Source organism: Macaca mulatta, chromosome 5, assembly GCF_049350105.2.
Source record: "Macaca mulatta isolate MMU2019108-1 chromosome 5, T2T-MMU8v2.0, whole genome shotgun sequence".
NCBI lineage: Eukaryota > Metazoa > Chordata > Mammalia > Primates > Cercopithecidae > Macaca > Macaca mulatta.
In genome coordinates, this window is record NC_133410.1 from 190,761,052 (window position 1) to 190,774,468 (window position 13,417).

Here is a 13,417-nt window from a genome sequence, read left to right on the forward strand (position 1 = left end):
AGAGTGGGGGAGAGAGAGAGAAAGAGACAGACAGAGACAGAGAGACTGAGACCGAGACCAGAGACACTGATTCTTTGAGAGAGGGACTCACTTTTTTTGGAAGTGAAGAAACTACTTTCTCAACAGCAGTCAGTCCGAAGGATACTACGGGAACCAAGGAGAAGGCCTGGGGCCAGCTGGGAACCATTGATTTCAAGTTGACTATGGAATCACTCAAAGAAAAAGTGAATATAGGAAAAAGTGAATTTAGTGGGGTGGGAAGAAAACACTAAGGGCTGAAGATAAAGCCTTCAGGGTCCTTCAGATTAAAAGGAGAGACAAAAGGAGAAGGAATAAAGACAAAGGAGGACCATTTGAAATGCAGATTAGTCCTGGGCCACTCTACCTCTTGAAGGCCCCAGTCTTTAGCCGCAGACCTTTTCCACCCACCCTTTCCACTGTCAGTTCAGCAAATTCAGGAAATAGAGAGTTTTTAAGCAGAGAAACACCATTTGACTTCCTTATTCGTGAAGTTGCAGGAAACTCCCCCCATCAAATTAGCCACTTGAATTACCTTAAATATCAGGATAGTGCTGATTAATTTCTTTTGCTAGAGAGGAAAATGCATTTTAAGCAGACTGGTGTGGGAGGAGGACCAGCTTTTTCCGCAATTCAAGACATTTGAGTTCTTAAAACATGAAAATTGTGCCCTCTGAAGAAACAGTCTTTGTAAGATATATTTAAAAAAAAAAAAAAAAAAAAAAAAGTTCAGTAGCAAGAATTTCCCAATTTGCTCCTGCTCTTTAAAATACATTGAAAAAGAAAAAAATAGTGTACATTTATAAGAAAAAGAAAGGGAATTTATTTTGAACGGAGAAATGCGATAAAGAGAAAAAGCCATTCTAACTTTTCCATTGTGGAAAATTTAACAAACTATTGAAGCCAATTTTTAGCTGGTTTCTGTAGTGAAATTTGAGGGTGAGCTTCCAATTATTTTTTGTACTAGTGGGGTAAATCAGATACAGTAGCTTCAATAAACACTCAAAGCCCTCACCAGCAGAAAGCGTGCTTCACCTCTTGGAGATACAAAATATTTTACACTAATTTCAGAAATACGAATTTCTTGTTGAAAGCCAGTTTCCTAGGTAAGCAATACTATTGTTTCCTACCATCCCAGATCGAGAAGGGTAGAGAGTAGCCAGTTTTTAGGTGGACGTCATGCTGACATCATGCAAACCTTGTATCTTTACAGAGAGGCCAATGAGACTTGAACCCCGAGCCTAAGTTGTCACCAGCAGGACTGATGTGCACACAGAAGGAATGAAGTATGGATGTGAAAGAACGCAGGCCTTATTGCTCCCTGACCAAGAGCAGACGAGAGAAAGAACGGCGCTACACCAATTCCTCCGCAGACAATGAGGAGTGTCGGGTACCCACACAGAAGTCCTACAGCTCCAGCGAGACACTGAAAGCTTTTGATCATGATTCCTCGCGGCTGCTTTATGGCAACAGAGTGAAGGATTTGGTTCACAGAGAAGCAGACGAGTTCACTAGACAAGGTGGGTAACTGTCCTAGTAAAATAAGGCAATGCTCACATGTTGTTAACTCGTAGGTGTCAAGGTGACATGTCTGTTTTCTGACTTTGGTGTTCCATCTGCTGATTGTGATTTTGAGATATTAGAGGATCACACAGTATTCCAGAGGAGAGGTAGAAAGCCGCCAATTGGGCACATTGGCCCCCCAGGCACAGGCACTGACACGTGGAGAATTCCAAAGCCTCATCTGCTATACATGAGGTTTATGATTCTGCATATGGTCCAAGCGTTTGTGCAAACTTGTGTAAACTTGAAACTCCAGTCTCTGGGGCTCCCTTTTAGTTGAATGAAGGTGCTCACAGCCGTTGTATCTGTGGTTAGAACCCGTACAAGGAGAACAGGAGCTGTTGGTGAAGAAACCCACCTTTCCCTCACAAGAAAGTGTGGCTTGTTATCCCAGATCATCTCAGCACCCGAGCAGCCCTGCTGTTTGCCTCTGTCTGATTCACACAAGAGCCTGCCACGGAAAGCTCCCGTTGTCTTTCTCCCAGGCAACCCAGTAAATTAAGTTTTTACCTTAACACTTCCTGGTTTCCCACCATATAATCCACTAGGGTTTGCTCATTCGCATATATCTGTGGAACATTTTTACACTGGTTTTGGCCTGAGGATGCTCCCAGTGGAATCATGACTCCTGTAACTTCACTATCCTAAACCTACCCATTTCCACTCTTAAGACAGTAGGTTATTTTTATTAGACATACGTAGTTATATTTTGTTTCTTCTAATACAGTCTTGAGATGTGGGCAAGATTAATAAAAATAAAATCCTCTTACATTTCTAATGTGCAGTATAATTTACACATAACTTAGCATCCCTTAGCTAATTTAATCTGGAAATGAGGAAAAATAAATTAAACTTTAATAATAAAGAATATATTCATTCTTTTCCAATCACCGTACAGACAGTGTGACTAACAGTTTGATATTGGGCAGGAACACATTGAAGAAAAAGTAATAATGCAATAAATCGTTCAAAAGTTTGAAAATTTTCCATGGTTCTTTTCTTCCCTGCATTGTGCAAAGAGCCATTCTAACTAGATTGAAACAGTGTTCACTCACCCAAGCCAGTTTACATCAAAGAAAACTCATTTGATTTGCTAAGGAGAGATTTTTATACCCTAAAGCATGCCTTACTAATTACTGGTATCAAATTTTATGAAAAGGGACAAAATAGCTTAAAATTTTTCATCGGTTTTTCAGGGGAGATACAACACATATTTGAGGTATGTACTGTTAGTTGCTTGTACACTGTATTGTCATTTGAAACCCATTTTTTCGTATCATCTGCCCAGCTGAAATAGATGATCAGTGTACATTTTTTCAACAATTTAAAAAATAGTACAACAATTTAAAAAAAGTAGTGTAGAAATGCGTACGATCTGGACCGAATGTAAAGTCTTGCTTTTTGTAACAAAAATAACTCTTTAGTGCCCTGTAGGAAAACAAAAATAATAATAATAATAAAAGAAAAGAAAAAAACCCCAAACTCCACACTGTGGAATATTATTTGAAGGAAACAGCAGCATTTGGGGGTCATCTCCACCCCAGGCAAGCATTTCTTTTTGGCAGCACAGATGATGCCTACACAGGTTAAAAATAGCACACGGAACCGTTCTCCTCCTAGACAGCCTTAATCCAGCGCAGACTGTTGTTGACAACCTGGCGGTAGCATTTGTAGAAGCCCTGAAACGGAAGTTCTTAGGGGGGCCAAATAGTGTTGTTCCTCACTCCTTCCAAGCCAAGGACTGCAGAATACGAAGGGGCAGAGGAAACAGAAAGTGTGCCAGGCGGCCAGGGAGGCCTTGCTGGAGAGCAGAAGTGAATGGAGAAGCGCACACACGGTGTGTGATGGCACTGCAGGTCACTTGACGTGTGTGAATCCGAGCTTTGTAGAAACATAGATGGGATGGACTGCTAGTTACAGCTAATGCTGCCTACGTGCTGGTCAGCGCCCTAGGCAGGAGTGTGCAGCCCCCTGGTAAGGTGGGTCCTGGTAGCATAGTCTTTTCACAGGTTGAGACGTATGAGGTTTGGAGAGGCTGGAGATCCCATGGCTCCTGAAATTCAGCTGGAACTTGAGCCCAAGCTTGCCCGACTCTGGCCTGGCTTCTAATCTCTGTGCAGTTGCCACAGTGAAAAACAGGCAACTCAGTAAAATATCACCCTTTGGTTTATTGGAATCAATTTTTTAAGCCTATTATTATTATTATTTATTTATTTAGTGACAAGGCCTCAGTCTGTTGCCCAAGCCGAACTGCAGTGGGGCAGTCATAGCTCACTGCAGCCTACAGCTCCTGGGCTCGAAAGATCCTCCTGCCTTAGCCCCCTGAGTAGCTGGAATCGTAAGTGCACACCACACCATGCCTGGCGAATTTTAAAGACATTTTGTTTTAATAGAGACAGGGTCTCGCTTGTTTCTCAGACTGGTCTCAAAACTCCTGGCCTCAAGCAGCCCTCTTACTTGGGCCTCCCTGAGTGCTGAAATAACAGGTGTGAGCCACCACGCCCAGCCCATTTTAGTCAATTTTGAAATAAAATGTTCATGGTGTAGATAGTGAGGTGTGCAGAGACTGCAGGCATATTTAGGAAATAAAATTGATATGATTTTGTAATTGGGTGAATGAGGCTGAGCGTGAGGGTGGCATTGCAGATACTGTCTCCTTCCTGTGGTTTGATGTGGGGAGTATTTGTAGTGGGAGTGGCAGGTGTAGGAGAGAAATGAGTAAGGGAAGTCTGCTATCAGATCATGTTTTTCTTGAGTAAGCATAATGTAAAATCCTTCCAGGCTTTCATTGTCTTTGAACCTGACAAATGTCAATTTTTCCTCATGGACTATTATGCTATGGGATTAATTATTTAATTGACAAAATGTGCTTCCTGCCACAGCTACTGACATCATATAGGCAATAAAAATGAAAGATGAAAAATATTCATAGTAGCCAAATATCTTTGAAACAATTCCAAAGAGTCATGCTAATTTCGCTTTTTTTGTCCGTGGAGTTTTAAAACAGCCGATCAGTCCTATATCCATTTACTCCTTGAATGACACAGGGAAATGCGGCTTCAGCTGGAGAAAGGGACAAGCAGGGATTCTGTTGGTGCAATTATATGGAGAATTCAAATCGAGAAATATGATGTTTTTACATTTCTAATTGACCAATTTTATGTCTAATTATCAAACTTGATTTTAATGGTTTTGTATGGCCTTACTGACTGGCAGGTGACTACTGTTAATTACATGTTATATTTAGATAGTGTAATGCTGGGGATCATTTCATCTTCACAGTCATTGTGTAATTTGACGGGATCTCACATAGATCTCTTTCTCTTTTTAAATCTCTTCATGTCGTTTGTTGGTGATGGAAATAGTTGCTCTTTGAACAGCTGTGGAGCTTGCTGTAGGTGAGGATGAGTTTGGGGTAACAATGGCTTGTTTTGCATTCTTGAATGCTATTTTCTTTTATTAATCTTTGAAGAAAAGTTATTCCATCAGGTCAGACAAATTTCTTATGAAACAGCTGCATAGGATCATCCCACAGCTTTTGGAGAAGTGGTAAAATAAAAGAACATTTTTTCTCTGCTGCAGCTCTCTGGGCTATGCACATTGCCTGTAGTATTCTTGACCAAACACTTATCAATTCCAACAAGGAACGCGGCCCGTGAGGGTGAACCTTGAAAAGAGATGATGTCTGGAAGGAAGAATACATTTGTTTCACTGAGTCATAAACCTGAAAAGAACCACTTTGGGGCCCTAACCCAAATTGTATAAGAGTTAGTCAATAATCAGTGTTGGGGTTGTGAATTTAAGAATTTTAACTTGTGAAGAACACCATCTATTCTTTATTGGTAGAATGGCAATGGAGAGGAAGGATTCTGTTTTTTGTTTTTGTTTTTATTTTTGTTTTGAGACGGAATCTCACTTGTCTCCCAGGCTGGAGTGAAATGGCATGATCTCGGCTCACTGCAACCTCTGCCTCCCGGGTTCAAGCAATTCTCCTGCCTCAACTTCCCAAGTAGCTGGGATTACAGGCACCTGCCACTATGCCCAGCTACTTTTTGTATTTTTAGTAGAGATGAGGCTTCGCCATGTTGGCCAGGCTGGTCTCGAACTCCTGACCTCAGGTGATTCGCCTACCTAGGCCTCACAAAGTGCAGGATTATGGGCGTGAGCCACTGCACCCAGCCAGGACTCTGTTTTTAAATTTGAAAAACACCATGATATCTATATTTATACATTACTGAAATTAAAACAAAATAAATTTGCAAAGAAGGGAAGGGAAGGAGGAAGGCAGATTGACAACAACAGGCACCGATTGATTTCTAATTGTGCCTCATCTCTGGCCTTTGCTGACAGCGTGGCCCCACTCGCAGAAACTCCCCTGTTTGGGCCATGCCATCTCTTCATCCTTACCTTCATCAGTAATGCTGAGCACCCCCAGCCCCCAGAAGCATGGCTTCTGCTCACCTCCTGGCCTTTCTGGTTCAAGGCCAGTTCAAGTGTAGTTTGGGGGATTCCACTGGGAAGAGGAAAGAAAGAGAAGAGGGAAATTGATCCCACAAGCTCTCATTCCTCACTGCCGGACCTCCCTTATGGGCTGCATCCTGAGTGCTAGCCCATCTTGTATGCAAACATTCCAGATGCTAGATCTGCCCCTTACCAAGGATAGCCCTTGTGAGGAAACAAAAGGACATTAGAGGAGCAGTCTGAATGTTCCTGTAAATATGTATCTTAGATTCTGGCATGATGGTGGCTGGAATAGGGCTCATCCACTCATCTCCCAGCGGACTCCCTGCCTCCTGTGAGCTGAGCAGTGATCGAGGGTACACATGAGATCTGCAACTCTGTTAGGATCCTGAAGGACCAAGCTGGTGCAGGTGCTTTCTGCTTTGTGCCAGATGAGAGCGTGGAATGGGGTGAAGCCCTAATATGAAGGTCAAGAAGAATGCTGTGGCCTGGTGGTTCCAGAGAGAGACTGGCCTGCCCCTCCCATGGCCTCCGCTTGGGCAAATGTTGCCTTGTGGGAGCAGCTGGTTTCCTTGGGCCGTCAGGAGCTGGGGAAGCCTGAACAGATGCATTTCTCCGTCTGATATGGTGAGAATGCCATCTGAGAAAACCAAACAGTAGAGATGTTCATTCCAGGAATTTAACAGGATTTCCCACTCTTTCTTAAAGCACCTCAGGAAAACAACAAATTTAATGGCACCCAGCACGCAGGAAGTGGGATAAGATGCAAAAAAAGAAATAGATTAAGAAGCTTATAATGAAAATGAACAATGGAGATAAGACAACCTGAACCAAAATAACCAAAATAAAACATCGTAACTAAAGCATGTGCAGAAATCCCAGAACAATAACAACAAAAAAGCAACAACAACAAAACAAACAATGGCCACCAAATGCTGGAGAAAAAAATTACAATCATAATTTACAAACTAAAAATGACAACAGATTAGTTGAAGAAGAGAGGTTAGTGGTTTTGAAGACAGGTAGAAGAAACAACTCAAAACAGAAAAGAGAATTTCAGATAAAATGAAGAAGACAACGCACATGCACACACACAAACTGAAGCACATTCTAGAAAAATTCTTTAACTTCAAGGATAAAGAGAGTTTACAAGGTTCCACAGAGAAAAGGCAGGTTACTTGTTTTTACTTACTAAAAATAAATGACACCAATAATGAATTTCTCATCTGCAACAACAAAAGCTTGAAAACAGTGGAATAACACCTACTGAGAGGGGAAAAAAAAGGCAACCCAGAGATCGTATCTGCAGAGAAGATACTGTAGGGGAGGAAAGATTTATTTTCCCATGCATCACTAGGTTCATGACTAAGGCCCCTATAACGAAAGATAGCTTAACAAGAGAAATGCACACAAATTCATTTAACGTAAGTTTTCGGCGACACAAGACCCTTCATAAGGAAATGAACGCCGAAAGAAATGGGTAAACTTGTGTATTTTTGTGCAAGGTTGGATGAAGAGTGGACAGTCACCGAGAAGTATGATTGGACACAGGGGTTGAATGATGATAAACTGGGAGGAACTGGGCAAGGCCCGTTTGTTCAGATTCTTCTCTGTGTCCTTGTGTCTTCAGATATGGATGTTCCTTCCTCCTCATATAGGGAGGGCAGCTCTTGGATGAGGATCTTACGTCTTCCTTCAGGGGAGAAGGGCAAGGGGAAAGTGAGAGTGGCCTTCCTGCTTCTGCTGTTTTCTCAAATGCCAAGATGCCATGTTTTGGGTAGCATGTCCTGAACCCCGTCAATAGCATATATCTCTCAGAGTAAATGAAAGATACTGAGGTAATGCTGGGATTGAGAGACCATGTCAACAACGTACATACACCATCTAAGGAAGTACTCAGGAAGAAATAGCAACTGAATCAGCATCATGACCTGCAAAGAGGAGACAATGATGAGAAAGCAGCTCTACGGTGTATATAGTTAAATCTCAAACGATGATGACAGAGCAACCAGAAATGTGTCAGAAGCACTACACGAGAAACCTTAACAGAAGGCTGGAACTAAAAGCATTTACCTATCTCAGCAAAATCCAGTAGTTGGAGGAAAGTAGAAAAGTAAAAGTGTTCCAAATTCTCATCTCATCTGAAGAGGGAGAGTGGGGAAACAGTTACGAAACAGAGCTTTAGTGGAGGGAAATAATTGCTATCTTGCATTCCTATGACAATGAGAAACATATATTTGAATATGAATGTCAGGAGTGGGAAGGTAATCATTAATACAATGAAAAGAGGACAATAGACCCACCTAATTAGCAGTGAGGAAAGGGATTGAGTAGCAATCTGACCAATTTAGCAAAAGCAGCTCCAAGGGAAAAAAGGAAACAGGAAAAATCATGAATAATCAAAAAACAAGATGAAAGGAGTCAAATCTACTCTATTACCTATTACCTAAAATTTAAATATACTGTATTTTGGCCGGGTGCGGTGGCTCACGCCTGTAATCCCAGCACTTTGGGATGCCGAGGTGGATGGATCACTTGAGGCTGGGAGTACGAGACCAGCCTGGCTAACATACAGAAACCCGGTCTCTACTAAAAATACAAGTGTTAGCCAGGTGCGGTGGCAGGGGCGTGTGGTCCCAGCTACTCAGGAGGCTAAGGCACAAGACTCGCCTGAACCCATGAGATGGAGGTTGTGGTGAGCCAAGGTCAATGCCACTGCACTCCAGCCTGGGCGACAGAGCGAGACTCTGTCTCCAAAAAATAAAATAAATAAATGTACTGCATTTTGACATGAACTACTCCTTTGGTTTATAAAAGTTATTGGTGTTTATAAGACGTACACTTAAAATGGTAAAGAAAGTTGTTGAGAATAAAGATACATTAAGTGAATACAAACAAAAAGAAAGGAGGAATGGCAGTATTAATATCAGGAAAGATGGAATTTAAGACTAAAAACTCTCAACAGGATAAAAAGGACCATTGGGTAAGTGATAAAAGGCATACTGTGCAGAAGAAGAACATTCTTAAAATACATACATTAAACAATAATATAGTAGCTAAATTTATAAGCAAAAACTATTTAAAAAGAAAGATTGTTAAAACACATTAATGGTGAGATATTTTGATTAACTTCCTTCAGAATCAGGCAGATCTAAAAGACAAAAATAAGACCGCAATCATATAATATTAATCAAAAATTTTAACTAAGGTATATATACAGAAATTTACAACTGTCAGATAGAAATGATACAATTTTTTATATTTCTATGGCCAGTAGTAGCAGAAACTGATTATGTGTTTGGCCACAAAAAAAAAAAAAAAAACATAAAAAATTCAGAAAATAGCTTTTATAAGCCAAAACATTTTATCATAAAATGTAGTAAAATTAGAAATAAATAACAAAAAGATAAATGAAGAAAAACACTTTTGCCCCTTGGATTATGATGTCCCTCGACTACGATAAAAAGCAATCAAGAGCAGTGAAAAGTCTACTTCCAAAATGTATGGGAGACAGTGAAAGTCATATCATAGGAAAAACCTTGTGAAGAAATCAAGAACAAAGACCAACAAAATAGGAATGTACTATACATTTAAGAAATGGAGTTCAGGCTGGGCACAGTGGCTCACACCTGTAATCCCAGCACTTTGGGAGGCTGAGGTGGCCGAATCAACTGAGGTCAGGAGTTTGAGACCAGCCTGGCCAACATGGAGAAACCCTGTGTCTACTAAAAATACAAAAACTAGCTGTGCGTGGTGGTGCGTGCCTGTAATCCCAGCTATTCGGGAGGCTGAGGCAAGAGAATTGCTTGAACCTGGGAGGTGGAGGTTGCAGTGAGCTGAGATCGCACCACTGCACTCCAGCCTGGGCGACAGAGCAAGACTCCATCTCAAAAAAAGAAAAAAAACAAAAGAAAGAAATGAGTAGAGTACAATGTCTGGAAAATAAATCAGAGGAAGTAGAAAGAGGTACATAAGATATAGCTGACATTTAAAGCAAACAAAACAGCTAAGTCTTTAAAAAGGCTAATAAAATAGAAAGCACCTGTGATCCTGATTAAGAAATAATGAGAACAAAAATAAGAAGAGATCCTAAAAAGACTGTAACAACTAAAGAGGAGCTATTATTCCAAGCAATAAATTTGAAAAATCTAGAGGAATTTATTTTTTCTCAGAAAATATGATTAACCCCAAAAGATTTCAGAGCATGGAGCAAACTTGTCAACACCAATTATTTCAGACAAGATGAGAAAGGTGATTAAAAGAGAGACCGTTTCAAAGGGCCCAATATGTTCCTAGGTACATTTTACATAACCTTCAAAGTACGACTAAGTTTAATGTTTAAAAATCTATTCAACACCACCATTCACAACAGATGGAAGGCATCAAAGTTCATGTTATGAAGTTGGCATAACCTTAATAACTAAACTTGATTAGAATAGTACAAAAAAAAGAAATCATATATAAATTGCTTTACCTACCGAAATTGCTTTTCAGTAGGTGTGTAAGAATTCAAAACAAATATTTGCATTTAAGAATCCATCAATATATAAAAAGAATAATATGCTAGACCAAATTAATAACCAAGTGGTTACTAATCCTTGCTGAATATACAATGATTTTTTGGTGTTCAGAAATCTACCATAATTAGATTAATAAACCAAAGTAGAAAAACATGATCGTATCAATAGATGATTTACAAGTTTGGGAAAAAATTTAGAAACCATTCTTTATTCAAATAAACTCACAAGAAGAAAAAACACTTCAATGTGGTAGTAATATTTGATATGATCATTCAAGACATTAAACAGCATTCTAAAAAGTGAGATTCTAGGACACTTCAATAGAAATAGGAACATAAGAAAGGTTTACCTATGCTCACAATTATTATTCAAAATTGTTTTAGATGTTTTAGCAATTGTAATAAGAAAATTAAACAATTGATATATATTTTGGAAAAAGTTAAAGTCAGTACTTTTGTTAAAGATATGGTTGTATGCATACAAAAACCATGTGTCTCTAGAAATTAAAAAAAAAGAATTTGAAGTGAATTTGGTATTTGGATGAATACAAAATAAATATATAGACAGTGTAGATCATATAGTATAATGGTGAAGAATGTAGGTTCTGAATCCACATGACCTGTGTGTGAATCCCAGGTCTGCCTTGCCTTAGCTGACTGGCAGGTTACCTAATCTTGGCCAAGGAACTTTTTTGTACAAGTTGCATAATTTCTCTCTGCCTCCATTTTCATTATTCATAGATTGTGCTGTAGTTTGTTGAGGATAAAATGAGTTAATATATGTAAACTGCTTAGAATAATGCCTAATACCTGTTATTAATATCTACTGCTTGGAAGTCAGAAAAAAAATTCCTATCACAAAGGCAACAGGCTTTATAAAATTCTTTGGAATAAATTTTGCAAGCATGCTACGTGACCTAATATGAAGGTATCTATAAAATATTATTAAAAAGACATAAAACAGGATCTAAATAAATAATCAATGCTTTAGGATGGGAAGATGGTACCGTAAGAGTATGAATTCTCCCCAAATAAATGCATAGAAGTTAAGGATATCACATAGAATTCCAGTGGGTTAGGGTTAATTTTAACTGGAGTGAGTGATCTTCAAATTTATCTTAAAATTCAAGTGATCATAAATTGATATTTTCAACGTCTGGAAATAGTCAAAACCACATTGAAAAGTCAAATAGTGAGGACAAAATGGACTTAATATGTATTTTCAAAAGTATTATGAAGCTGCTGTAATCGTGTCTATATGATATGGGCAAAAATAAAGACAAGTAGGTTCATGGAATAGATAAAAATTTCAGAAATAGATTCTAGTATATAGGGAAATTTAACATAAAACAAAAAAAAAAGGTTTTTCTATTCAGTGGGATTTGATAAATGGTGCTGGCACAACTGGTTATCCATCTGGAAGAATATAAAATTGGACCCATATCTCTCAGCATATTCAAAAATAAATTAAGATGGATTAAAGACAAATGTAAAAAATAAAGCAAGAATTCTAGAAGTTAATTTGGGAGACTGAGTAAGATAGGAATGACTTGAGCCATGAGTAGCAGGAAACTTCAGCTCAAAAACTGAAGAGAATCATTTTCTTATTAAAGAAGAAGTTCAGAGATAGACTGTCTAGCCAGGGCTTAAAGATATCATTAAGGCATCTCTCTATCTTTTTCATCTTTGTCATTCTTAGCAGGTAGCTTTTGTCCCCTTGGTGCTCAGGTGGCAGCTGTGCTTTCATATTCCTGTTGGAATAAGAATGAACACACAGGTAGGAAGGCCTACTCTACACTGGACTATTCATTTTACCCCCCTGAGACTTCTCGCTACCTCTCTCTTTTCAGAACTGTTATCCATGACCATACTTAGCTGCACGAGAAGACGAAGCATTTTCTATTTTTGCTTTCCAGTCCTTATAATAAAGGTGGCAAGAAGAAAGTGGTTTGAATCCACACAGCCTATCCCAGGGACTCTATGTACACTTCAAGAGTAGGGGAGAAACTTTCTAATACAAAATTAGAATGTTTCTAACAGAAAACCCAGAAGAAAAGATAGACTTAAATGATTAGTTTTAACATTTAAAACCTTTTACATATAAATTAAAATACCCAGAAACAAAATCACTACATTGGGAAATATATTGATAATTCTGGTGACATCTATAATGTCTATATCTATTATATACTGAATGACTATTACAGTTTGAAAACAGAAAGATAAACAGCCCAAGGGGAAATGTCTTGCATAGACAATTCACAAAAGAGAAATTCACATGATCAATAAACGTGAAAAGGAGAATCGATTTTCCTATTAGTGTGGGAAAGGCGGTAGCTAATTCCAAATTCTACATCCCTACTATACAGCTGCTATCCTGGCATCTTCCATTGAGCATTCCTATATCCAGGGGATTTGCCTAGGAAGTTTCTCCCCACTTGGTAAGCAGGAAATCAATGGAAGCGGCCACTGTAGGCGGAATCTTCCTGGTGGGTAAATTTGTTCAAAGAGACAGTCTCACACATGGAAGCCATACCCTAGAGTACAATTCACCCAGTTCTTCATTCAGACACAGATAACTTAGAAGACCTGTGTGTTCCATCTTGGCATCCTCCATGTTGTTTTCATGGGAAAATACATACTGATCCTTATCAACTTCTAAACCCAACAGATTCCTAAAGTGAGGACTTTCTACATAGTTTTTGAAGTTCTGGCTTAGGAAGAAGCCAAAAAAAAAAAAAAAAAAAAAAAAGGTAGCAATTCATGAATAGCTGTGCTCAAAACTTTATACAGAAGCTCTCATTAAAGTATGTGAAATAAACAATAACAATAAAAAACTGAAAGAAAAAAACTGCA

The 13,417-nt window shown here is 39.0% G+C and overlaps 1 protein-coding gene across 5 annotated transcripts in view; it reads left to right on the top strand.

The window, feature by feature from the left end:
- TENM3 (teneurin transmembrane protein 3) overlaps nt 1-13,417 on the top strand; it is a 659,662-nt gene that overhangs the window by 179,060 nt on the left and 467,185 nt on the right. For all 5 annotated transcript variants that reach the window (NM_001193929.2, XM_078001693.1, XM_078001694.1 and 2 more), the window contains 1 exon segment: nt 1,232-1,538. In NM_001193929.2, the coding sequence (NP_001180858.2) occupies nt 1,307-1,538 (232 nt within the window). In that variant the 5' untranslated portion in view covers nt 1,232-1,306.